General features: G+C 36.2%; 4 protein-coding genes across 8 annotated transcripts in view; 3 read left to right on the plus strand and 1 right to left on the minus strand.

Moving 5' to 3' along the window:
- Window positions 1-1071: 1071 nt before the first annotated feature.
- On the plus strand, window positions 1072-3428 carry LOC125877712 (60S ribosomal protein L39-3). Its single transcript, XM_049558939.1, has 3 exons — window positions 1072-1196; window positions 1283-1386; window positions 3160-3428. The coding sequence occupies exons 1-3, from the start codon at window positions 1194-1196 to the stop codon at window positions 3206-3208; spliced, it is 156 nt and encodes a 51-aa protein (XP_049414896.1). The 5' UTR covers window positions 1072-1193; the 3' UTR covers window positions 3209-3428.
- A 1541-nt stretch (window positions 3429-4969) lies between these two features.
- On the plus strand, window positions 4970-17397 carry LOC125875942 (ATPase 8, plasma membrane-type-like). Of its 3 annotated transcripts, XM_049557017.1 has the most exons (14): window positions 5032-5245; window positions 5541-5660; window positions 5750-5848; window positions 6334-6471; window positions 6579-6704; window positions 14033-14221; window positions 14317-14634; window positions 14725-14844; window positions 14937-15059; window positions 15140-15244; window positions 15327-16151; window positions 16227-16400; window positions 16493-16675; window positions 17010-17397. In XM_049557017.1, exons 1-14 carry the CDS (start codon window positions 5195-5197, stop codon window positions 17283-17285), a joined length of 2847 nt encoding a protein of 948 aa, XP_049412974.1. In that variant the 5' UTR covers window positions 5032-5194; the 3' UTR covers window positions 17286-17397. The 3 variants fall into 3 exon arrangements, with proteins under 3 accessions (XP_049412972.1, XP_049412974.1, XP_049412973.1); XM_049557015.1 differs by lacking the exons at window positions 14033-14221; window positions 14317-14634; window positions 14725-14844; ... (4 more) ...; window positions 16493-16675; window positions 17010-17397 and adding exons at window positions 6995-7321; window positions 7430-7549; window positions 7643-7765; ... (3 more) ...; window positions 9357-9539; window positions 9626-10108 and having other exon boundaries at window positions 4970-5245; window positions 6579-6893; XM_049557016.1 differs by lacking the exons at window positions 5032-5245; window positions 5541-5660; window positions 5750-5848; window positions 6334-6471; window positions 6579-6704 and adding exons at window positions 12181-12385; window positions 12849-12968; window positions 13060-13158; window positions 13662-13799 and having other exon boundaries at window positions 13907-14221.
- Window positions 17398-18348: 951 nt separating this feature from the next.
- On the minus strand, window positions 18349-23995 carry LOC125875948 (uncharacterized). Of its 2 annotated transcripts, XM_049557024.1 has the most exons (9): window positions 23728-23995; window positions 23569-23626; window positions 22470-22578; window positions 22122-22266; window positions 21343-21394; window positions 21111-21257; window positions 20904-21015; window positions 19910-20036; window positions 18349-19107 (listed from the first exon to the last, which is right to left on the minus strand). In XM_049557024.1, exons 1-9 carry the CDS (start codon window positions 23874-23876, stop codon window positions 18648-18650), a joined length of 1359 nt encoding a protein of 452 aa, XP_049412981.1. In that variant the 5' UTR covers window positions 23877-23995; the 3' UTR covers window positions 18349-18647. The 2 variants fall into 2 exon arrangements, with proteins under 2 accessions (XP_049412981.1, XP_049412982.1); XM_049557025.1 differs by lacking the exon at window positions 21343-21394 and having other exon boundaries at window positions 21111-21234; window positions 23728-23933.
- Window positions 23996-24768: 773 nt separating this feature from the next.
- Window positions 24769-27764, plus strand: part of LOC125875940 (dicer-like protein 4) — a 38103-nt gene continuing 35107 nt past the window's right edge. The window contains exon 1 of one of the 2 annotated variants that reach the window (XM_049557013.1): window positions 24769-25065. In XM_049557013.1, the coding sequence (XP_049412970.1) occupies window positions 24917-25065 (149 nt within the window). In that variant the 5' untranslated portion in view covers window positions 24769-24916. The remainder of the gene's footprint in view (window positions 25066-27764) is intronic. The other variant, XM_049557012.1, reaches the window with a different exon arrangement.

Here is a 27764-nt window from a genome sequence, read left to right on the forward strand (position 1 = left end):
TAATAATTAATAGCTTAAAATATTTCAAAACATATAAAAAGTTTTTGTTAACTTTCAAAATTTCATCTATACCGCATAAATTGGGAGAAATATAGATATATAGATATTTTAAGTTGCTAATTATTGTGAGTTATAGTACGTTTTATGTAATTTTCATATATATTACTCGGTCCTGATTTATGTCATACAAATGAAATTTCAAAAGTCAATGAATTTTTTATAAGTTTTTTTTTATATTAACTTGTTAATTATTGTGATTTCTAATATATTTACGTAAAACATACTCTAAATACAAATAATTAACAACTTAAAATATATAAAAACATACTAAAAAATTGATTAACTTTAAATTTCATATGTACCACATAAATTAAAACAGAAACAGTAACATATGTTGGACCCGTGCTGGCACGGGGTCCCATATCTAGTATATTAGAAGCACATTATTAACCTCAAAATGTCAAAACTTCGTAAATGCATAAATCACAAGTATAACAAAGATCCACCTTAAATATCATACCACACTGACACCACATGTAAACTGAATTTTTAGTTCACTAAAAAATCTTAAACATTCTAAGTTCACAAGAAGTTGTTAAGAAAAATGCAACAAATAAGAGGAAATCAACAATTGTTTTTAAAAGGGTTTGAATACCGTCTAAATCAGTGAAAGATAATATTTCCAAGAAAGCTAGCATAACAATATATATTTTATAGAAATCTAGCATAACAATATATTGTATGCAGAAGACACTATCACAGAAGAGAGCGAAAACGTTAGTCACAAAATCGATTTCTACCTAATTCCTCACGCTAGTTTTATGTTGCCACAATCGTTAGCAATAAAAAAAAAGGTATAAATAATATGTGGTAACCTTAATGGGCAGAAGGAGAACCACCAAATACAACACAAACTAATTATGTATTTTATCTCGAGATTAAGCAGACGGTGTAATTATATTTTTTTAAAAGAAACTCCATAATGGGCTTGGAGCCTTCTCATAAACATCCTTATTGGGCTTTACATATATCTGACCCAAACTCTTTTCACTAATTGGGCTTCATTTTAGGCCCATTATACCTCCGAGAAACCCACTATAAAAAACCGTAAACTAGGGTTTCAACAAATCCTCAAATTCCAACTTCAGCAGCAGCAGTCATCTCCGAGGAGGAAGTCGCCGCCGATCGTGAAAATGGTGAGATTTCTTTCCCCATTAACCCTCATTATGAACACAGTACCTCACAATTTCTGTTGAATTTACCTTTTTTTTGGTGTGTGTAGCCGTCCCACAAGTCTTTCATGATCAAGAAGAAGCTGGCGAAGAAGCAGAGGCAGAACAGGCCTATTCCTTACTGGATCCGCATGAGGACCGATAACACCATCAGGTATTTCATTTTTCTCTTTGTAATTTTTGATTACTTTTTTGTGTATTGTGTTAATTTTGGGGATAAGTAGTTGTGGTTCTCTTTTTTTTTTTGGTTCTTTTGTTGTGTATTGTGTTAATTTGGGACTAAGAAGTTGTGTGTAATGTGTCTTTACACTAAAAAACAGATTGTTCAATTGGGGAGTAGATGTGGTACCTTTCTGCACTATAGCAGAGGATATTTGGTGTAAGTTGTTGAATTTGCAAGGTATTATAAGTCTTAGTTGGGAATGCCCAGAGGAATATGCTAGGATGGATAATCATTATAAAACCAATAGAACAAGCTCTATTATCTATTGTATGACCCTGTCTAGATGCATATACCATGTCTGGAATGTGAATGGAATCAAGTTGTATTCCAAGGGAAGAAACGTGCTTTGGCTGCAATTGTGAAACTAGTGATCCAAGATGTGTAGTTTGAGCTTGTCTGAAGCCTAAGGTAGCTACTATCCTGTCTTTACTTATCTACTACCCTAGCTAAACATGCAAAAGTAGTGGTGGAGTAGGTGTGCTTATGTAGGAACTGGGACTATGTCTAGTTGTCTAGTTTTTTCCCAACGTGCTTGATTATCTTGTTTGGTAATAATATCTCCTGTACCGGTGTATGAGAAAGGAGTGACGATCTCATTTTTCTTCGGTCACTGGTTGGTTCATTACCAAAAAACCTCTTCTCTTCTTTCTCAAAAAAAAAAAAACCTCTTCTCTTGCATTGTTAGGTTCCTGTTTCTGTTTGTGTTAATTTTGGGGCTATGAAGTTGTGTGTATTGTGTCTTTACACTATAGACATTGCCAAACTGGGGAGTAGATGTAGAATCTTTGTGCCCTCTATGTAAATGGCTGATTAAACTACTGGACACCTGTTTTTCCAACAAGTTGAATTGCGAAGATATATTACAAGACCTAGTTGAAGCTGGTCAGAGGAATGTGCTAGGACGGGAACTTATTTTAAAACCAATAGAGCAAAGCTGTATTATCTTATGGCCCTGTCTGGATGCATATACAATGTATGGCATGGAAGGAATCAAGTTGTATTCTGAGGGAAGAAAACGTATGTCAGCTGCAATTATGAAACTAGTGATTCATGATGTGCACTTTTGAGCTTGTCTGAAGCCTAAGCTAGCTAGTGTCCTGTCTCTTCTTAACTACATTCCTAGCTGAACACGTAAAAGAAGCAGAGGAGTAGGGTGCCCGTGTGAATCAGCAAGGATCACTTTGCAAGGCAAATTACTACAAGGGTGAAAAGAACCTACTGTAGGAACCAAGACTATGTCCTGTTGTCTAGCTTTTTTGTTTCTTTTGTGCTTTTGTCCTACTTAGTAATGAAATTCCCTATAATTACCAAAAAAACTTTCTTGCAATTTTAGGTTCCTTTCTATATGTTGTGATGATTTTGGGGATACAGAGTTTTGGGTATTCACTTTTATCTTTGTAGTTTTTTGTGTATTGTGTGGATTTTGGGGCTAAGAAGTTCTGGGTATTATCTTTCCTCTTGCATCATTAGGTTCCTTTTTGTATATTGTGTTAATTTTGGGGCTAGGAGGTTTTGTATTTTTTGGTTCCTTTTTGTGTGTTGTGTTAATTTGGGGCTAAGAAGTTGTGTATTAACTTTCCTCTTGCAATTTTGGTTCTTTTTTGTATATAGTGTTAATTTTGGGGCTAGCTAGGACTTATCTCTCTGTAATTTTTTTGTATAGTGTCAATTTTGAGGCTAAGAAGTTGTGTTTTGTGCTATAAGGTACAACGCCAAGCGCAGGCACTGGAGGCGTACCAAGTTAGGATTTTGAGGTGGATGGCTTGGAGTTCTCTTCAAGGTTCCATTGAAAAATTTATGGGATTTTGGCCACTTACCGTTTTGTTTAGTAGGAGCTTGTTTCTGAAACGAAATCTAGTAGAGTTGTTTTCTACTGATGTTTTGGGAAAATATTTTGGAGCTATATTCAGCTGAGTTTATGTATTGAATGAATATTTTTGGATTTACTATGCTTTGTTGATGCATTTTTAGCATTGGAATTTGTGCACTGGATTCCATAGTAATGATCGTACTAGACTTGTCTGTTGAAAATTTTCATGGTGGAAGAAGGGTTAGGGTTTGTTTAGTCAAAGTAACTTAAAAAGTGACGAAAGGTCTTTTCGTATACAAATTATAGTTCTTACTCCATCTCTTCAACGTTCGAATCATTAATATTAGAAACTAATTTTTTTTTTTTGATTTTTCATTTGGTGTTTAGCATATTCATATTGGAGTATGATTAAATTTAGATTCATGTTGACTAGTCTTAGATTGGGGCTGGATTTGCGTGGCGAATTTCTATATTGGATAGCTTTGAATTAGTAACGTTTGAGGTAATAAACAAAAAATTAAAATGCAAATAACAACATACTTTTTTCTTTGGCCACTCAAAAGAAATTTCATAAATATTCAATATGTGAACAACGAATTTAAAGATTCTTTATCCCTAACTCGCAACTTCCCCACTCCACCCCACATAAATTTTGAAAAAATATATTTAAGCCTGCCTCGCTCAATACCCACAAAAGCTCCAACCCGCCCCGACCCATATACATTGTAACTCACCCCACTTCGCTTTCGCTCTGCCTCATTGCCATCCCTATGCATAAACCCTAATTGAGCGACATCTACTCCTTTAAAACTATAGTATCATTTACTTAGTTGTCACAAATAGATATACAAAATTTGAGCTCAAACAGAATGGATCACATATATTCCAAAAAATTTATGATTAATACACATGTTTTGAGACTCATATATTCAAAGAGAGAGACATCTTCCCCTAGGAAATTGTGAGTATTATTTACTAGGTCGTCAATAAATGGATCCGAAAAAAATTTGAGATCAAATAGAGGGTATCAAACATTCTTGAAAATTATTGACCACACATGAAAAATTGAGAATAATTATGAATTTTTATTGCGTGACCTATAAACTCCAAAGTAAGCGACATTTTACCATGGAAAACTATGTGCATCATTATTAGGTCGTCACGAATGGGCCAACAAAATTTGAGCACAAATAGAGTTAGTTAGGTATTCTGAAAAATTCATGGATTAATATACATGAAAAGTAGACATAATTCTAAATTCCTCTTATGTGACCCATATTCCGAAAGAGCATCGTATATGTCCAAAAAATACAACAAATTGCCTGCTACAATATATTAAAATTACTTACGTAGTATGTATAGTAAATCAAATCCAAATTATAATAATTTCCCTTTCTTCTAAGTATATCAATAACAGACCAAAAACAAAATATTCTAGTACTCTAGTAGTTATTTTGTAGTGGAACAAATTAAGTCAAAATTTTCCAACAAAAAACAAGGAAGTTACAAGGAGTAGAAGCACAAAACAAAATGACCAAGAAAATAGTAACTAATTTTTTTTAAAAATAAAAATAATAATTATTGTAAGATGATCCATCTTTTAAGGGGAAAAATGTTTTAATGGTTTCTCCTTTTCTATAGACATTTTCAAAGGTGACCATAGACCAAAAAATGGTCTACAAAAGGAGACCCAAAAAGAGACAGTATTTTGAGTTTCCAAGAAAAGTAAAAAAAAAAGTTTTTAGTAATAAAAACACCAAAAAAACATAGGAGAGAGACAAGAGAGCAAATTTATTTTTGCCAATAAGTCTCTCTCCATTAAATTAAAAAAAAATATAACAAAACACTCTTTGTCATCTTTTCCATGTGTTAAATAAATTTAATATTTTTGCTACTCTTGGTTCCTCTTAATAAATTATTAACATCATCATGGCGTCTAATTTATCTTTGGAAGATATCAAGAATGAGCAAATTGACCTTGTAAGTTACATCTCTTTTTTCACCTTTATTCTTTCATTTTTTTTAATAATTAAATAAAAGTACTCCAATGATAAAGGCATTAAGTTTTTGGCGTTAGTGAGTTCAAAAAATATATATGTTCCTATTCATATATATTGAATTCGAGTCGAAATCCTTCGAACATGTGTATATATTTTAGTTTTCCTTTTTTGCACATATATATACATAGTTCGAGTCGAAATAATTAATTTAAAAATTTATGTAATATACATCGATCGTAATTTTTTTTTTATGTGGGATTGAATGATTGTTACAGGAAAACATTCCAGTGGAGGAAGTGTTCCAGCAGCTAAAATGTAGCAAAGAGGGCTTGTCATCTGCTGAGGGCCAAAAAAGGGTTGAAATTTTTGGCCCCAACAAACTTGAAGAGAAAAAAGTAATTTCTTTTTTAAGAATCATATTTTATTTTAATAAAAATCTTTAAAATGTGTATTAATTATAACCTATGCTTTTAATTTATTGAAGGATAACAAGCTTCTCAAGTTCTTGGGGTTCATGTGGAATCCTCTCTCATGGGTTATGGAGTGTGCTGCTATCATGGCTATTGTGTTGGCCAATGGAGGAGTAATTACAAATTTTACTTATTTTTCATATTTACTTATTTTTTTCACCTTGTGTACTGGTACTGAGTCTGACTAAATTCAAATTCGCATTGAAATGTCGCACATTGAATGGGTAAAATGCTCCTTAGTAAAGGTGACTTACCATACCAGGATGGGACTAAATCCGGATTCGTGTCGAAAAGTTACTACGCTCCTTAATAAAGACGACTTTCCGAATCGGGATCAGACCATATCCTGATTCGTGTCGAAAATTCTCACAATGAGGGGTAAACACTCTCTAATAAAGACGACTTCCCATATTGGGGCGAGACTAAATCCGGAAGTCCACATTGGGGTAAAAAGGACTTTCATACCTAAGGCTCGAACACAAGCCTCTGATTATAGATAGAGGAGTACTTACTGCTCCAACACAACTTTATTTTCATTTTGACTTAGCCAAATACTGTTTGATTTAGTAATGGTGAAATCTTGAAAAACAAATTGCAGGGCAAGCCACCAGATTGGCCAGATTTCGTTGGTATCACAGTATTGCTCATTATAAACTCTACCATCAGTTTTATTGAAGAAAACAGTGCAGGAAATGCTGCATCTGCCCTTATGGCTAATCTTGCTCCCAAAACTAAGGTACCCCATACTATATTATCCAGTAGCGAATGCAGGATTTAAATTTCATCGGCCGTTTTAGTCCTCAGTGTATTTATCAATTTTATATGTAATGTTATTGATTCTAGATTTTGAGAGATGGAAAATGGTCAGAAGAGGAGGCCTCAATCTTGGTTCCAGGTGATATAATTAGCATTAAGTTGGGAGATATCGTCCCAGCTGATGCTCGTCTTCTCGAGGGTGATCCTTTAAAGGTTGATCAGGCTGCACTCACCGGTGAGTCATTGCCCGCGACAAAGTTCCCTGGCGCTGAGGTTTTCTCTGGTTCCACTGTCAAGCAAGGCGAAATTGAGGCAGTTGTCATTGCCACTGGTGTTCACACTTTCTTTGGAAAGGCTGCTCATCTTGTAGACAGCACAAACAATGTTGGCCATTTCCAGAAGGTAAAAGAAATGTGTTTTGTGATATAAATTTAGAAAATTAGTTGGTGTGATTTGGGGATTTCTAAATTTTGGATTTGGACTGTGATGATGATCAATTATAGGTGTTGACTGCCATTGGAAACTTCTGTATCTGCTCTATTGCTGTGGGAATGGTGATTGAGATAATAGTGATGTACCCAATTCAGAAGCGTAACTACAGAGATGGAATCGACAACTTGCTTGTGTTGCTCATCGGAGGTATCCCAATTGCCATGCCAACAGTCTTATCTGTGACCATGGCTATTGGATCTCATAGGCTTGCACAACAAGGTGCCATAACTAAGAGGATGACTGCTATTGAGGAAATGGCTGGTATGGATGTTCTTTGCAGTGACAAAACCGGTACCCTCACCCTCAACAAGCTCACTGTTGACAAAAACTTAATTGAGGTTGGTAATCAGGACAACGTTATTCCTTTTTATCATATGATTATTATAGTTTTTTTTCTGAGGAAACATGAAGGCTAAAGCGTTATCAATGCGTAATGGTGGTTATAGGTTTTCCTTAAAGATGCAGACAAGGATACCGTTATGTTGCTTGGTGCTAGGGCTTCCAGGATCGAAAACCAGGATGCTATTGATACTTGTATCGTTAACATGTTGGGTGATCCTAAGGAGGTAATATGTTTTATTATTAGGTGACATTAGTACATTTTTCACCATTCCAAGAAGTTGTAAATTGACCATGTATGTTTTTTTGTCACATTGCAGGCAAGAGCAGGCATCCAAGAGGTTCACTTCTTGCCTTTCAATCCAGTTGAAAAACGTACAGCCATAACCTATATCGATGACAAAGGAAACTGGCACAGGGCTAGCAAAGGAGCTCCCGAGCAAGTAAGATAGTGTTTTTATATTTTCGTTGCTTCATGTATTTTTAGTGTTTGTCATCTCACATGTCATTTTCGCCAGATTATTGAACTTTGTGAGCTCAAGGGAGATATCAAGAAGAAGGCCTTAGAAATCATTGACGACTATGCCAACCGTGGCCTTCGCTCTTTGGGTTTGGCAAGACAGGTAAGCAACTTACTTTGTTTGGATCAATGCATCATATCATTAATCGTCGTGAATTAAACATGATTATATGGTATTTATGCAGACTGTACCTGAGAAGAGCAAGGAAAGTGAAGGCTCACCTTGGGAGTTTGTTGGCCTTTTGCCCCTTTTTGATCCTCCAAGGCACGACAGTGCTGAAACTATCCGTAAAGCTCTTGAACTTGGTGTTGCAGTCAAGATGATCACTGGTGACCAACTTGCCATCGGTAAGGAAACTGCACGTAGGCTTGGCATGGGAACCAACATGTATCCTTCTTCAGCTCTTCTTGGAGAGCACAAGGATGCAGCCATTGCTTCAATTCCAGTCGATGAGCTAATTGAAAAGGCAGATGGTTTTGCTGGAGTCTTCCCAGAGCATAAATACGAGATCGTGAAGAAGCTCCAAGATATGAAACACATTTGTGGTATGACGGGAGACGGAGTGAATGATGCACCAGCACTCAAGAAGGCAGACATTGGTATTGCTGTGGATGATGCAACAGATGCTGCTAGAAGTGCATCTGATATCGTCTTGACTGAGCCAGGTCTTAGTGTCATCGTGAGTGCTGTGCTAACAAGTAGAGCCATCTTCCAGAGGATGAAGAACTACACAATCTATGCAGTTTCCATCACAATCCGTGTAGTGATGGGATTCATGCTCATTGCCCTTATCTGGAAGTTCGACTTCTCTCCCTTCATGGTCCTTATCATTGCCATACTCAATGATGGAACCATCATGACCATCTCTAAGGACAGGGTTGTGCCATCTCCATTGCCCGACTCATGGAAACTCAATGAAATCTTTGCCACTGGTGTTGTCCTCGGAACCTACCAAGCTATCATGACTGTTGTGTTCTTCTACCTTGCAGCTGACACTGATTTCTTCACTGTAAGTATTAAGATTTCCCCCCTAACATGAAACACAACATGAAATTACACTAACAAAATCGTCATATTCGTGCAGGAAAACTTCCATGTTCGATCAATCAGAAACTCTCCAAATGAGCTTACAGCTGCACTTNTTCTACCTTGCAGCTGACACCGATTTCTTCACTGTAAGTATTAAGATTCTCCCCCTAACATGAAACACAACATAAAATTACACTAACAAAATCGTCATATTCGTGCAGGAAAACTTCCATGTTCGATCAATCAGAAACTCTCCAAATGAGCTTACAGCTGCACTTTACCTTCAAGTGAGTATCATCAGTCAAGCTCTCATCTTCGTGACCAGGTCACGAAGCTGGTCCTTTGTGGAACGCCCTGGCCTTATGCTCGTAGGAGCTTTCTTTGCAGCCCAATTGGTGAGTCTTGGAATATGACTACATAATGAATTATTTGACTTAAAAGTACTCCTTTTGAATATACAGCTAACCAAATTCTTAACTTTCAGGTTGCAACAGTGCTTGCTGTATATGCAGACTGGGAATTTGCCAGGATCAAGGGAGTTGGCTGGGGATGGGCAGCAGTCATCTGGGTCTACACTATTATTACCTACTTACCTCAAGATGTTCTTAAATTCATCATCCGTTTCGGCTTGAGTGGAAGGGCATGGGACACAATGATCCAAAACAAGGTAAAAACAAGCAACAAATTACCGAAGAAAATTTCATTGAATTATGTTCTTGACTAATTAGTATTTATGTTTCTTGAATACCTTAGACTGCCTTCACAACCAAAAAGGACTATGGAAGGGGTGAGAGGGAAGCACAATGGGCTCTAGCTCAACGTACACTTCATGGTCTCCAGACACCTGAAGCCGCTAGCCTATTCAATGACAAAAACTACAGGGAACTGTCTGAGATTGCTGAACAAGCTAAGCGTCGTGCTGAAGTTGCAAGGTTGAGGGAGCTCCACACACTTAAGGGACATGTTGAATCAGTTGTCAAGCTAAAGGGACTAGATATTGAAACCATTCAACAACACTACACTGTCTAAACAAGTTGAAATCAATTCAACTTTTTTTTCTCCATACAAGTTTGGTTAATTTTTGTTGCTGGCATTTTGTTGGATGAAGATTATAACATTTGGCTGAAGAACAAAGGCTAGTTGTGCATAAAAAGAAATTGTAATTACTAGTTATTATTATATCCTTGTAGTTATCTTTATATCTTATGTATTTTTATTTTGCTAGACCAAATCTGTTGTCTCCACAATTTTTTTCAATTTCAATGAGATCTATTGCTCCTTCTTATATCTTTCTTTCTAATAGTTTCTCGAAACGTGCATTGCTCATGTGTCCCATGTTAATTATTATAGATCCGTTGGAATGATGATCTCAAATAAAAATACAGACTTACGACAATCACAAATTCATAAAACATAAAATCTAAGAAGTCTTATAAAGAGAACACACAAAAAATACAGAAGAAAAGATACATCATACACATCCTTCTTAAGACTTTAATAATAACAACATAGATGAAAAAAATAATACAAAACCTTGAGTAAGGGTCAAAATAAAAAGATGGATTTATTAAATAATATTCAAAGCATGACACTTATGGATATTATTAAGAGTAGCAACATAATAGTTCATTAGATATGAGTCACGAATGTGAAGAAGACAAACTCAAACTTTTTTGTTTAAATCAAGATACAAAATGTTTAATCTCTAAATTGTAATAAAAAAGAGCATTGTGTGATTAATTCTATGAACAATTTTTCAAAAATAAAATCGGAGCAAAAGGTGATTATTATTTAATGGGAGAAGTGTTATGGAAATAATGGAGGATGAAACGTAAGACCCCTCACTGGAGTCATTGAGTTGAGCATCTAAATCATTTAAGTACTATTACTGCATTTATAATAGGGAAAAAGGACAAATATATCTCCGAATTATCGTAAATGGTATGTAGATATCCTCCGTCATATTTTTGAGACATTGATGCCTTTGCCATCTAAAAACTAGAGCATATATGCCCTTCACTCTAACGGAAGACTAAATAGGGACACGTGACACAATCTTATATGTCGATCCAATATTTAATAAATGTCGGTCGGCGGATAAGATTATGACACGTGTATGTCCGTTAGTATAAATGGTATATATGCTCTAGTTTTGGGACGGTAGGGGCACCAATGCCCCAAAAGTATGACAAAGAATATCTGCATATATACCATTTACGATAGTTCGGGGGTATGTATATATATATATATATATATGATATGATGATCTACAAATCAATAGATGAGAGTTGATGGAAAGACCCTAAAAATGAAGAAAGTATTTCAATAAAAAAAAGTAAAGACTAAGAAATTATAAAGAAAATAAAGAAGCTTGCAACTTATTTGCTTGTACAATTTTAAAACAAAAAAAAAGTAAGAGAAAGATAAACTAACCAAACAAATGTACTTGAATCTTATATCATCTGAGGTGGATTATCTAAATCATTAGTCTTCCAATCAACCTACTATAATCCTTCTTGCCTAGAACCCTTTTTGTTTTTAGACTTCTAATTCAGATAGAGAGGTTTCTTGCGCTCCTACCACCTCTTGACAAAGTAGGTTGATAGACAAGCGTACGCAATAGTGTGTGGTAAGACCAGAAAGAAACCTGCCCTTTGACACCAAGAGATACAAGCTGAGTGCTAGTAACCGTCCATAATAAGTGAGACTAATCTAAAAAATACGACAAATTGATTTTTATAATATATTAAAATTAATTATGTATGATGTGATCCAAGTCAATGACAATGCAAAAGTTGAACCCGACGATCTCTTCCTCCTGAAGTATGGAAAAAGGAAGAAAAAACAATCAATCACAGGGAAGGAAATAGAAAAGGTATGAGACTGCTTTTCTTCTTCAAGTCGGTATTAATGAGTAAGTAGTAAGTAAGTGAGAAATGGCCCACTAAGTAAGGTTTATGTAGTATGTATAACAAATCAAAATCTAAATTATAACAATTTCCTTTTCTTCTAGGTACTTCAATATCATACCAAAAACAATAGTCTAGTAGAAGTTATTTTGTAGTGGAAGAAATTAAGTCAAACTTTTCTAACAAAAAAAACAAGGAAATTTACAAGGAGAAGGAAGCACAAAACAAAATTGCCAAGAAAATAATAACTAATTCTTTTAAAAAATAAAAATAATTATTGTAAGATGATCCATCTTTTAAGGGAGAAAAGTATTTTTAAGGTTTCTCCTTTTTTATAGACATTTTCAAAGGTGACCATAGACCAATTTATCTATAAAAGGAGACCTAAAGAGGTAGATGAAAACAGGCGTTTTGTTGTATTTTAAGTTTCCAAAAAAAAAGTAAAAAATAAATAAAAAATACAACAAAACACTCTTTCTCATCTTTTCCATGTTTTGAATAAAATTAAATTATTGCTTTTCTTGGTTCCTCTTGATAAATTATTAGCACCATCATGGCATCTAATTTATCTTTGGAAGATATCAAGAATGAGCAAATTGACCTTGTAAGTGACATCTCTTTTTTGCACCTATATTCTTACATTTTTTGAATTTTAATAAAACTAAAAGTACTCCTAGTGATAAAGGCGTTAAGTTTATGGCGTTAGTGAGTTCAAAATACACACATATATATACAATTATTTTTTCATACATATACATTGAATTCAAGTTGAAATTCCTAGAATATATGTCTATTCTTATCTCATTTTCACCTCTATTCTTTCATATCTTGATTTTTCCTTTTATACTAAAAGTACCCCGACATGAAGGACTAATTTCGTTTCTAGAGTTAGTGAATTCATAATAAAAATAATCATATTAATATGTATGTATTTGAATTTTCTTTTTGCTAAGACATTAACATATATAGTATGAATTGAATTATCAAAAATAAATTAAGTTTAGAAATTTAAGTAATATACATCGACAATATAAAAAATTTAATATGTGATTGAATGATTGTTACAGGAAAACATTCCAGTGGAGGAAGTGTTCCAGCAACTAAAATGTAGCAAAGAGGGATTGTCATCTGCTGAGGGCCAAAAAAGGCTTGAAATTTTTGGCCCCAACAAACTTGAAGAGAAAAAAGTATTACTATTTTAAAAAATCTTCATATTTTATTTTAATAAAATCTTGAATGTGTGTATTAATTATTACCTATGCTTTTAATTTATTGTAGGAGAACAAGCTTCTCAAATTCTTGGGGTTCATGTGGAATCCTCTCTCATGGGTTATGGAGTGTGCTGCTATCATGGCTATTGTGTTAGCCAATGGAGGAGTAATTACAACTTCACTTATTTTCATATTTATTTATTTTTTGATTTTTCACCTGGTGTCTGGTACTTGTACTTGAGTCTAATTACAAAACTCGAATTCGTGTTGGAAAGTCCCATATTGGGGGCAAATGCTCCCTCAAAAAGGTGAGTTCCCATATTAGGGCCTGCCTAAATTTGGAAAGTCGCACATGGAGGGGTAAAATGCTCCCTAAGAAACGTGACTTCCTATACAAGGGACTCGACTAAATTCGGATGTGTGTTGGGAAGTCTCAAGTTGAGGGTAAAACGCTTCCTAATAAAAGCGATTTCCCGTGCCAGAGTCGGAAAGTCCTACATTGGGGGCTAAAACGCTTTCTTTCATACCTAGGGCTTGAAAACGAGCCTATAATTAAATATGTAGAAGTACTTACCACTCTAACGCAACCCTTGATTTGTATTCTCATTTTTTACATGGCCAGATAGTGTTTGATTTAGTAATGGTGAAATCTTGAAAATAAAATTGCAGGGCAAACCACCAGATTGGCCAGATTTTGTTGGTATCACAGTATTGCTTATTATCAACTCTACCATCAGTTTTATTGAAGAAAATAGTGCAGGAAATGCTGCATCTGCCCTTATGGCTAATCTTGCTCCCAAAACTAAGGTACCCCATAATTACTTATCCAGTGTCGAATGCAGGATTTAAATTTCATCGGGCATTTTAGTCCTCAGTGTATTTATCGATATTATATGTAATGTTATTGTTTCCAGATTTTGAGAGATGGAAAATGGTCAGAAGAGGAGGCCTCAATCTTGGTTCCAGGTGATCTTATTAGCATTAAGTTGGGAGATATCGTCCCAGCCGATGCTCGTCTTCTCGAGGGTGATCCTTTAAAGGTTGATCAGGCTGCACTCACCGGTGAGTCATTGCCTGCGACAAAGTTCCCTGGTGCTGAGGTTTTCTCTGGTTCCACTGTCAAGCAAGGTGAAATCGAGGCAGTAGTCATTGCCACCGGTGTTCACACTTTCTTTGGAAAGGCTGCTCATCTTGTAGACAGCACAAACAATGTTGGCCATTTCCAGAAGGTAAAAGAAATGTGTTTGTGATATAAATTTAAAGAATCATTTGGTGTGATTGGGGATTTCTAAATTTTGGATTTGGATTGTGATGATGATCACAGGTGTTGACAGCCATCGGAAACTTCTGTATTTGCTCTATTGCAGTAGGAATGGTGATTGAGATAATAGTGATGTACCCAATTCAGCAGCGTAAATACAGAGATGGAATCGACAACTTGCTTGTGTTGCTCATCGGAGGTATCCCAATTGCCATGCCAACAGTCTTATCTGTGACCATGGCTATTGGATCTCATAGGCTTGCACAACAAGGTGCCAGGATGACTGCTATTGAGGAAATGGCTGGTATGGATGTTCTTTGCAGTGACAAAACTGGTACCCTCACCCTTAACAAGCTCACTGTTGACAAAAACTTAATTGAGGTTGGTAATCAGGGCAACATTATACATTTTTATCGCGATTGTTCTAGGCATGAAGGCAAAAGTGTTATCAATGCTTAATGGTGGTTGTAGGTTTTCCCTAAAGATGCGACCAAGGACACTGTTATGTTGCTTGGTGCTAGGGCTTCCAGGATCGAGAACCAAGATGCTATTGATACTTGTATCGTTAACATGCTGGGTGATCCTAAGGAGGTAATATGTTTTGTTATTAGGTGTTATTAGTACATTTTCACTATTCCAAGAAGTTGTAAACTGACCATTTATGTCTCTTTGTCACATTGCAGGCAAGAGCAGGCATTCAAGAGGTTCACTTCTTGCCTTTCAATCCAGTTGAAAAACGTACAGCCATTACCTATATCGATGACAAAGGAAACTGGCATAGGGCTAGCAAAGGAGCTCCCGAGCAAGTAAGATAATAGTGTTTATATGTTTCCCTTCGCTTCATGTATTTTCAGCGTTTATCATCTCATATGTTATTTTTTGCTAGATTATTGAACTTTGTGAGCTCAAAGGAGATATCAGGAAAAAGGCCTTAGAAATCATTGATGACTATGCTAACCGTGGCCTTCGTTCTTTGGGTTTGGCAAGACAGGTAAGCTAATGACTTTGTTTGGATCAATGCATCATATCATTGATCGTCGTGAATTAAGCATGATAATGTGGCATCTATGCAGACTGTACCTGAGAAGAGCAAGGAAAGTGAAGGCTCACCTTGGGAATTTGTTGGCCTTTTGCCCCTTTTTGATCCCCCAAGACACGACAGTGCTGAAACTATCCGCAAAGCTCTTGAACTTGGTGTTGCTGTCAAGATGATCACCGGTGACCAACTTGCCATCGGTAAGGAAACTGCACGTAGGCTTGGCATGGGAACCAACATGTATCCTTCTTCAGCTCTTCTTGGAGAGCACAAGGATGCAGCCACTGCTTCAATTCCCGTCGATGAGCTAATTGAAAAGGCAGATGGTTTTGCTGGAGTCTTCCCAGAGCATAAATACGAGATCGTGAAGAAGCTCCAAGATAGGAAACACATCTGCGGTATGACAGGAGATGGAGTGAATGATGCACCAGCACTCAAGAAGGCAGACATTGGTATTGCTGTGGATGACGCAACAGACGCTGCTAGGAGTGCATCTGATATCGTCTTGACTGAGCCAGGTCTTAGTGTCATTGTGAGTGCTGTGTTGACAAGCAGAGCCATCTTCCAGAGGATGAAGAACTACACAATCTATGCTGTTTCCATTACAATCCGTGTTGTGATGGGATTCATGCTCATTGCCCTTATCTGGAAGTTCGACTTCTCTCCCTTCATGGTCCTTATCATTGCCATACTCAATGACGGAACCATCATGACCATCTCTAAGGACAGGGTTAAGCCATCTCCATTGCCCGATTCATGGAAACTCAATGAAATCTTCGCCACTGGTGTTGTCCTCGGAACCTACCAAGCTATCATGACTGTTGTGTTCTTCTACCTTGCAGCTGACACTGATTTCTTCACTGTAAGTATTAAGATTCTTACCATAACATGAAACACAAAGTGAAACTAAACCAAAAAAATCGTCATATACGTACAGGAAAACTTCCATGTTCGATCAATCAGAAACTCCCCAAATGAGCTAACAGCTGCACTTTACCTTCAAGTTAGTATCATCAGTCAAGCTCTCATCTTCGTGACCAGGTCACGAAGCTGGTCCTTTGTGGAATGCCCTGGACTTATGCTTGTAGGAGCTTTCTTTGCAGCCCAATTGGTGAGTCTTGGAATATGACTATATGAATGAATTATTCGACTCAAAAGTACTTCCATTTGAATATACAGCTAATCAAAATTCACAACTTTCAGGTTGCTACAGTGCTTGCTGTATATGCAGACTGGGAATTCGCCAGGATCAAGGGAGTTGGCTGGGGATGGGCAGCAGTCATCTGGGTCTACACTATTATTACCTACTTACCTCAAGATGTTCTTAAATTCATCATTCGTTTCGGCTTGAGTGGAAGGGCATGGGACACAATGATCCAAAACAAGGTAAAACAACAAGCAACAAATTACTATTACATGAAGAAAATTTCATTGAATTTTGTTCTTGACTATATAGTATTTTTGTTTCTTGAATACCTTAGACTGCCTTCACAACTAAGAAGGACTATGGGAGGGGTGAAAGGGAAGCACAATGGGCTCTAGCTCAACGTACACTTCATGGTCTCCAGACACCCGAAGCCAGTGGCCTATTTAACGACAAGAACTACAGGGAACTGTCTGAGATTGCTGAACAAGCTAAACGTCGTGCTGAAGTTGCAAGACTGAGGGAGCTCCACNTTGTTCTTGACTATATAGTATTTTTGTTTCTTGAATACCTTAGACTGCCTTCACAACCAAAAAGGACTATGGAAGGGGTGAGAGGGAAGCACAATGGGCTCTAGCTCAACGTACACTTCATGGTCTCCAGACACCCGAAGCCAGTGGCCTATTCAACGACAAGAACTACAGGGAACTGTCTGAGATTGCTGAACAAGCTAAACGTCGTGCTGAAGTTGCAAGACTGAGGGAGCTCCACACACTTAAGGGACATGTTGAATCAGTTGTCAAGCTAAAGGGACTAGATATTGAAACCATTCAACAACACTACACTGTCTAAACAAATTGAAACCAATTCAACTTCCTTTTTTTTCTCCATATACAAGGAAGGATATTTTTTGCTGCTGGCATGTTGTTGGATGAAGATAGTATCATTTGGCTGGAGAACAAAGGCTAGCTGTGCACAAAAAAATATAATTGTAATTACTAGTTATTATTATATCCTTATAGTTATCCTACATTTTATATATTAAATTTTATTTGGCCACAATCTTTCAATTTCATTGTGTTTTATTGCTCCTTATTTCTTTCTTTCTAGATGCCAAATCAATAAATGAGAGTTGATGGAAAGACCCCAAAAATGAAGAAAGTATTTCAAGAAAAAACTGAAGTCTAAGAAAGTATAAAGAAAATAAAGAAGCTTGCAGTTTATTTGCTTGTACAATTTAAAAAGAAAGAAAAAGATCAAGTCCAAGGTGCGGCATCCTACTAAACCGGGGGGGGGGGGGGGGGGGNAATTTTTCTAAAACAAAGATAGGCGTGTCAGAAAATAATGTGAAGTCACCTCAATTTCATTATCCAGGTAGCTAGGTTGGGTGATCTGAGGGGTTTAAGGGTTCTCCTACTGCAATTACCTCCCTCTTCTATTTGAAAGGTAAAAGCCCACCAAAGAGAGACAAGTGCTTTCATGAATGGATTATTTGGGTTTGAAGCAGTTATTACGTTACAAAAGAAGGGAACAGATTATTTTTTTTAAAGAAAAAAATGAAGGCAAATGAGGCTTGAACTTAATTACATAAGGAAAGAAACCTCTGGTTGGAAAGTGATGGAGATCAAATCATTCTCTCTTATTCTGTTCAAAAATCAATAAAAAACTTCTTTCTTTTCTTACATTACATAATAGTCAAAAAGTTTAACAATTGAATTTGAGTTCTGATAGTCAACCAAATGTTAATCATCTCTATAAATATGGTTTAAAGCAGAATGTTGTGGTGCTTACAGATCTTCTGTAAACCATACAAAATTATAAGCTCTCAACTCCTCTTAAAAGTAGTTAACACATGATCCTTCCAGTAAATTTTGCCATCACATTTCTTTGAAAGCTACCTTGAAGAACATACAGGTAAAACTACAGAAACATGGCCTGTTAATCAAATGTCTAGGTTCCAAAATTAGAACCTGATTTACACTAATACACAACGTCAACGTTTTGTCGTTAAAGTCGAACAAGACTATCATTTCCCTCCAGAAAGGAAGTGAACACGTCGGAGACTGCTAAACTACTTCTATACAACAACTACTAAGCCTCAATCCTAAGCAAGTTGGGATCGACTATATGAATCATCACTATCCATGTCGTTTTATCAAGAGCCCGTGCCAGTCTAATATTATTGAAAATAATAATAAGATTTGGCATCCTCTTTTATTGCTTCACTCGATGCTTCCATGATGTTAATTCAGAAGGGATCAAGTCTTCATTACATGAAAGAACAGCCTGTGCCATCAGTTTTCCAAGCAAAGCATGGTAGAACAAACCCCTGGAACCAAGCCCTGTAAATAACCAGTACTTACATTCTGTTGGGCCGCCAATGAATTCATCTACACAACCCAAGAGTGGAAGTGATCCTTCTGCAGTGAGTGGCGGCATTGCCCTTAGCCCTGCACATGTTCCTTTTATGGTCCAATTCTTTATAGCTGGATATACAGCAGATGCCTTCGGTAGTAACTCTGCAAGAGCTTTGGAGGCTTCTTCTTGGGGAACGTGTCTTGAAAAATTCCTCGATTTCCATTCCCATGTTGACCCCAAATACAATGTTTGAGGTCCTTGGACAGCAAGCCATGCATCTGAAAGTATAGAGGGGCTGTTTTCTGGATAATCCTCTCTGAAGTTTATCATTCACAAATACTTCTAATTAGTTGCATGTTGGAGGCAATGGATGTTAAAATAGTTTGAACAAGAAACTATGTGCCCCGGATACTCAACACAGAAAAAAAAAGAAGGAAGAGGACACATGAAAAAGGTTTTGAGAGTTTTTTTTTTTTTGAACTTGGAACATGATGATAGGTTGAAAATTGATCTAGGCTTGAGCACAAGTCCCTCGTGTTAGAAATCAGAATGGATAAACTCAATCTACCCAAATTCTTATAAAACTCTACAAATATTTCTCATCTAGAAAGAAGAATAAAGGGACAGAAGGCGCTGGAATAGCATCACGAAGAAAGTTTGGATCAGTTGCAGTCCATATCCTGGCAGTTTTGGCTGTGCATAAGCTATTCGGGTTAATAGTCTAAATTGTGTCCATGTTTCAAAAAACATCTGCACAAGATTCCCTTGACACACCTTGGTCTATGGAGTGAAATGCAGGGTTCACGAAAATGGGAAGGTAGTTACAATTAGCCTATCACAATCATGAGAGGCTAATGTACATCAAAGTATAATATATGACTTCATATCAAGGTATCTAAAAATAGGACATTCAGTACTTCCCTATGACTTCATATCAAGGTATCTAAAAATAGGACATTCAGTACTTCCCATATACCTATCAGTACATTGCTACAGAAATATATTCATGATAAGTGGGGATACTACAGAAATAAACCAATATCGACATTTTTCTCAACATGAGGATATATCAAGAAAATGGCGATATTCAATGAGCAATAACACCCCTATACATGTACCTGATGTGATCAGGGAGCTGCAAGTGAGCAATAACACCCCTACACGTTCTCAAAGGAAGCCTTCCAGAGAGTTCAGGAAGAAAGGCTGCTCCAGAACCTAGACATACGATCACTGCATCATAATCACCTGAAAAGAATATGCTAATCATTAGGATTTGACAAGATCATGTAAAAACAGAACCATCTAAATTCATAAATCAATCTGCTCTAAACACTAGCACAATCTGCGAGAAAACCCCTATAATAGGTCAAAACTCCAACTCCGAGCTTGACTAGACTCTACAGAAGATAAAGGTGTTCATTGTTGGAAGTCTGTCTCAACAGTATCTTTGGTGGGGCTAGAAGTGGAGTACAAAGTTAACTTCCCTTATTTGTTTAGGGAAGCAAGAAATGTGGGTGATTGTGCAACCTTCTAATTTAGCTTTCATAACCTTAGAGAAACAAAATTAATTAGTATTACCCGTGTTCTGTTGTATAAAGCAAGTTAATCATAAAGAGGCATAGTTGATTGATTGTTTTAGTTACCAAAAAACTGTTTCAAAAACATATCTACACATGAACTTTCACTAGGAACTGTTGTAGAAACACTTCATGAAGCACATTCTCATACTTCTCTTTCTTGAAAAAAGTTCACCAAGTTCAAATGCATCTTCTATCTTTTTGAAAGACCAGAACTGTCAAAAGTTTCTCAGGAACTGCTTTTCAGAATAACAATTAGGATCACCTTCCAGCCTGACCCAAAAGTTAAAAAATGTATCTGAAAATCCACATGAGAAGCAAGGAGATTGACCCATTTTCACCAAGTAATTAGCTGAGTTAAAATATTCATACGGGGAAGTCTCCCATTTGAACTACCAAAGGAAGCCTAACAACTTGAATGGAGAACATGGAAAGAGAATACGAGAATTGAGAACCCACTTCTTGGCTACATTCTTTCTGGTGATACAAAACTATTGTAAGGACCTGAGGAAGCTAAGGTGATTCAATAGCATACCTGCTAATTCTAGAAGATTAAGAACTGATTCCTTGTGCAAATTTAACTCTTTACATGAAATGCCCAAACTGCACTTGGATTTCACAAAAGTTTTGCATGCTAAGTAGAGAGCCTGAAAGAGAATCAGAAGTAAGAAATTTTTTTTAATGATACAAAGGAAAAAGACCTGTTCAGAGTTCTATAGTTACAGGATTTCTCCCTTCAAACCTCAAGATAATTCTGAGGATTAACATTCACGGCTTCAGGCATATGGAAGGCTAAGTCCAGGGGCACACACAAATCAGGTACAAGCTTCTGTGCAGCATCCTTGTGAATCGACTCAATTCTGCAGCTGGCAATGCAGTTTTGAGTATTCTACTCAAGGAAAAGAAGACAATTACCCATAATCATGAAATTACATATAAGTTTCTTGTTGCATGTAATAATTTGATGCACTCACATCATTCATCATGTGCATATTCTTCACAGAGAGCACTGGTCTCACGAGTCCGCTGTTGATCATTCAAAACCAATATGTTTAGACTGTAAAAAGATGGTTATACCTCTTCCATATAGTACAAAGAAAGTATGAGCACAATGAAGGACCAAAAGATAGGGGAGTGGGTTGACTAAAGTGTACAATGTACGTGACAGTTTCCAACTTGTGGTAGTGAACATATTTAAAGAAAGAAAAGGTTCACTTGTAAGCTCAGATAAGCTGCTGCAGTTCAATCATGAGTGATGACTGCTGCAGAACATACAAGTTAACAGAAACAAGCGATTTGCTAATAGAATGATATGCTTTATCTGATGCTAAAGATAAATGGATGTCAAAACAATTTTAAGCAGGACGGAACAGTGAATATTTATTTAAACTAAACTTTTTTGTCAGTAATTTAAACTGAAAATATTAACATCAAATGGAAAAGGAATCACATTTTTACATCTAGAATTTGAATTTATTACCAATATACCCAAAATTATATACCAAATGTCTTGGCAGAACAGTTGAGGATTAGCCTCTTATCCCTTATTCCCTTTTGGTGCCCCCATAAGATCCCTGTAGGTATATAAGACTTGGTGTTGTTATTAGAAAAACATATCTTTTTCTAGGTTTTCTACATTTTGGTATACTCCCTGTATTCTATTTTTGCGCAAACATCAATGAGATCTTATTATTATCAAAAAAAAAAAGAGACGTCCTAGCAGTTTACATATTGCATGTTTTATACTACTAACCTTCTCCTGACTATAAAGTCGCCTTCTTTTAGGCCAGTTTTGGGCATAACCATGTCTAAGGACTTGGAAGATCGAGCATCTTCAGCAACATTTAGAAGCTTTAAACTTTCTTTCCAGCACTCTTCTCCCCGCCACAGAAGCTTAACTGCAAATTGTGAGTTAAATCTCAGAAAGGGATTATAACTTTACCAATGTTCAAAAAAAATAAAATCTCAGAAAGGGATTATATCAAAATAAATTATTTTATCTTTAAGTGAATGCTAAGAGACGAATAAAAGGAACTAGTTTGAAGGAAGAACTCTGAAGTCCAATGAGTTGCCTCCTCCTGATAAAACCGTTCGCATGTACCTTTGGGGGAATAGGGATGAAGGAGTCCACCAGACATTCCAGATGCACCTCCACCAATGCCAACTTCATCGTATATGTCTATGCAAAAATTTGATTCCTCTGAACTTTGCTATACAACATAAAAATGATGCAGCTGTAATTAGCTGCCTATGCTAATTGAACGGAAAAGGAAAAAAGAAGCTGCCAATGTAACTTAGCATTAAGACTCACAGATAAAACTAATCTGTCAACGGAACTAAGTTATATATGCTAATGGTATAAAGAATTTCTAGACTTGGATAAAACGAATTTGTAAAAAGAAGGATCGGGCCCATTTGGACATAATTTATTTTTTTGCCTCTTCTCAAAAAAGAAAATTCCACAAAAACCTGTTTGGTTAAACATTGTTTCAGTTTTTACTCCAAACTTGAAAAAGTGGTCCAGAGAAATTTTCCCATGGACAACAACAGCATACTTACCACAAGTAGCGTCTGGGGAGGGCAGGATGTATGCAGACCCTATCCTACCTTTGTGGGATAGAAAGGTTGTTTCCGATAGAGGAGAACTCAATTTCCCCCAGAAAACTTCAATATCTTTTCAAGTGAAATACATGTTTAAACACAACTTCAACTTCAAAATACTCATTTTCAACTTAACTTAAAATACAATATTTTACCAATATCACTCAAGTCATGTCCAAATGCCTACTAAATATATATGCACCAGATATTTTTTACAAATTAATTACCCCATTTCTCAGGTTACCAATCCACTTCTTATAAACAATTACATGTAATTACCTAACATAACCTAATAGGATTGGTTTCATTAAGAGCGTTCAAAATATAAAGTAAACACACGAAAAACCCAAAGGGGTCAACATTACTAAATATACATTAAAAAACATAATCTAAACATGTATAAGCAATGTAATTTCAGTGGGGTTCGGATAACCCCTTGGCGCTACCTGGCTCTGCCACTGCCTAACACTATAACTTAAAAGCCTTTTCACCTTTGGATTAACGAAAAAGTTATTAACTATGTTGCCTCCTAAGAAAGTGCAAGTAGAACTCCATAGGCAATAACTATATGTATAGACAAAGTGGGGAATTGGGGATACTTGCAACAAATGCCAAGCCACAGACAATCCAGCAAATCCAGCACCAAGAACAGCATATCTGAATATAAAATCCAATTCCAAACAAAACTCAAGTCAGGAAAAAAAGAAAAAAACATCAAAATTCAATGTATATATTTCTACATTGGATTATTTACTAACCTGAGGGGCTTTTGTGAAACAGCAGAAAAACATCTGATAGATAAGAATGAAGAAGAAAAAGACACTCTTTTGGGAAAATAGTGTAAAAGGCCACGACTTTGTGATAATTTTGTAGAAAATAGAAATGGGTTTTGGATTACAAGCGCCATTGAAGAACCTGTAGAGGTATTGGTAATGGTGTCTGGTTTTGCAAGTCGCTAAGGTTTAAGCAAAACCCGTTAACCCGAAATTCGGGTTATATGGAAACGGATAATTCATTTGAGCTTTCTAACGATTCAATTGTTACGTTGGACATTTGGTGGTTGCCAGTTGGACAAACGTAGATAGTTGCGGAATAAATTTTTAATTACGTTGTATTACTTATTTAGTTACTCCTTAATCTTAAAATAAGTTATATCAGGATTAATAATTAGTAATAAGATAATTGTGGAATTAGTCATTTAAGAATAAAACAATGAAAACGAGAAAAATGTCGATGAGGTCCTTTGTAATTATTTTATTTTTTATAAACAAACAACTTATTCTTTGAAATTATACATGCATGTTATTTTAATATAATAAACTAAACAACAAAAAAACAATACCATGATAATTAATTCCAAATATGCTAATCACTAGATAAACTCAACATAACTTGTCCTCAAATCAAAGGAGCACTAGCGCATTCACATTGAAAGTCTCCAATTCTATAACAATACAACATAGTTAAAGTTCGACCTGATGGTATATGAAACTAGACACTTCTCACAAACAGCAACTACCCATAGCGAGAGAGTTTCCTTATCATTATGGCATACCTATATATAGAAATAGAATAACATTATATAAGTCCTAACCTATAACAACCACAAATATCGAATCAAGTCTCCGTAGTGACGAAATCTAGCAAATAATACCTTCCCCTGTTGCAACGAGAATTTTTTTTATTTTATATAATATAAAAATATATATATATATATAAAAAGAGAGTAAAGATATAAAATTAGGGAGTTTGGTAAGAAATGACAATGGGATGCTGATACATGATTGAACATGGGTCAGTATTTTTTCAAAAGGTGCACCTGAGAAAACCCACTGCTCTAAGTAAGAATTTCTCTTTTCGTCTTCTGCTCAGTCAACTGGAAGTCAATCAACCCCTTTTTCTGCTGCCGGTCCTTCCTCCACCACCGATCAACTCTGCACCGCCATCATGGGAAGCGGCGGACTTGAGAATGGCACCACTAGTTCACCGAGTGCTGAACCTTCACTGATCACAAACCAGCTTTCCGTACTGTCAATCAATGACGACGAACATTCCTCTGTTTCAGTTGAGAAAGATCCCAGAAAAATCGCTAGAAAGTAAGTTCTTTTGAGTTTCTCTCCTAAAAATGTGGATTATGGAGTATGAGTGCTCTGTTCTACCTTGTCCTTGTGTGTGCGAAATTGATAGATAGAAGTATATATTTTTGTCAATTATATGTGTATGTATACACACATTGAATTGAGTTATGCCGAGAATGTTAGTAACTTAGTTGGTTGGCCTACTTGTTGGGGGAGGGTTGGATTCCCTACATTGTAAATTGGAAATCCCTCCTCTGGTTTCCTTCCCCTACCCACATTTTTCAAAAAATAAATAAAAATTGAGTTGTGCTGCTGTTTATGAGAAATTTAGAAAGACAGAGAGAAAGATCGAAATGATCCCTTATTTTTGGCTTTAGATTCAAATTCATTCTTTATATTTCACACGAAGCACTAGTAGTCCTCCATGATTGAATTATTGGAGCACTATAAGTTCCCTGCCTGACCTGTAGTTATTTTTTTAAGGCTCAACTATGTAGGATCACCTTATTATGCATTGAAGCTACAGCTCTGAAACAAAAGTTTTAAACTTTTAAGTTGAGAAGGGTAGGGAGGGTCTATTATCCCTGAGTGTAAGTGTTGCTGTTAGTTCTAAGTATTACACACTAGATGAGTTTTGCAGTTAGTTCTAAGACTTAGGACATAGGTTCGGGCCCTGTGCCGTGCGAACTAAGCCTGACATTAAGTTGAGAAGGGTAGAGATGCAGATCTATTATTCCCGTACTTCTAAGAGTTGACGCTAGATGAATTTTTCTGTCATAAAAAATACTTAGCCTTTTAGAATCCATTTAAGATTAGAAATTGATTTTTCTTTTGGTTTTGTGCATGCTTGTAATTACTCTAGCACTTCATTAGTGCTAACGTTATGATGCAATTACCTTTCTCGCTAAACTAAAAGAAAAAATCTTGTGTCACGACCCAAATTATGATTCAAGACACGAAATGGCACCCAATGAGCCACTATCCATTAGGAAAACCTCTAATCTAAACATGTTGATATTGAAGAGAAGATGAAACAATACTATTGAATAGATACTATACTTTCTCTTGAACCGCAGTACTATTATTTGATTAGATCATCAAATCTTTTATTTCTCTTGGGATTTCTTCAATGTTCAGTTCTACACACATCTACTTTTTTTGGAGGTAAACAACCATTATGTGGCATGGGAGTCACATCCCGTATGAAAGTTAATAGTAAACCACTTCAGCGAATAGCTTGTAATATTGCATTTCTTCTAATACTAGGACCTTTTACCGTGACTTTTGCTCGTTGCATACCTTGATCCACTACGATACCGATAACGTTTGTTGCTGTGGTTTGAGCAGCAAACAATGATCCTTTTCTCGTACCTTTGAATCTAAAAGTAGCAAGAGGACCAAGAAACTACTTACTCGACCCTGTACATCTGTAACAATGACAATGGTATTATTGAACTTGCTTGACTATGAATAACTCCTTTGGTATTCTACGTGAACCAATACGTCCATACCCGTGTAAATAAAATCTCACCATCCATACATAACGAATTGATATGGTATATTCATCTCATAATATATGAACAAGTTTTGACATTGGATAATGTGGCCAAGAGAGGAATCTCTCTATGCAACAGATGTTCCTTATGTGGTAAGGCTAATGAGACAGTGAGACATCTNCCCCAGACCCCACCTAGTGGGATTTCACTGGGTATGTTGTTGTTGTTGTTGTTGGCCAAGAGAGGAATCTCTCTATGCAACAGATGTTCCTTATGTGGTAAGGCTAATGAGACAGTGAGACATCTCTTCTTACATTGCAACTTTACTGAGCAGCTGTGACAGATTTTCCTTAATCTCCGAGGCATATCTTGGTGTATGCCTAGCAAGATTGATGAGACTCTATTCAGTTGGGAGATGGCTGAAGTTGGGGCTACAAACAAAGAAAGATGGAGGATGACCCCTGCTAGTATTTGGTGGACTATATGGAGGGAGAGAAACGAGAGATGTTTTGAGAATAGGAACAACAACTTGCAGGAAGTAAAGCTTAAGTGTATTTTGTTGTTCTGCTTTTGGTGTACAAATGTCTACTCCAATGAAACTGAGTCAATCATAGATGTTTTAGGATCCATTTAGATTTGGTTCAGTTTTTGGATAGATTATACTCCCTTTCTGCTTTTGTAAATATGGTTTTTCAGTACTACTTAAGTACTATATGAAATACAAATGTTACCAGTTTCAAAAAATATATGAACAATAAGAGCTGGCGTTTTTATTGAGATTATAATTCATAGGAAAGAAAATAGATGTATGGATGGAATCAAATATGCAATATTTACAGGCAAAAGTATTTAGTTATGGGAAAATCAATATATTAGTAAGGATCTAGTAGGATAGAAATAAAGCATTGGGTTGAACTCTTCTTTGGTGTCAAGGTAATAGCTGTGAATAGTCATCGATTTCTGGGAAAGAGTAGAAGGAGGAGACTTATTATGAGGCGTACAATGCATTACAAACGTATGATCATTATCCTTTAACGAGGTTATTCTATTCCACCTCTTAGAAATAAAAATATTTAATAGCATGACTATACATTTATACAAAATTTCTACCCCAAGCACATGCAATGGAACCATAGACAATCAAGTGAAATCCAATCCACAAAATAATTTAATCTATGGATAGCGTCGCTGTGGTAAAGGTTGTAATGCAGAAGGCTGCAA

The sequence above is a fragment of the Solanum stenotomum genome, chromosome 9, assembly GCF_019186545.1.
Source record: "Solanum stenotomum isolate F172 chromosome 9, ASM1918654v1, whole genome shotgun sequence".
Classification (NCBI taxonomy): domain Eukaryota; kingdom Viridiplantae; phylum Streptophyta; class Magnoliopsida; order Solanales; family Solanaceae; genus Solanum; species Solanum stenotomum.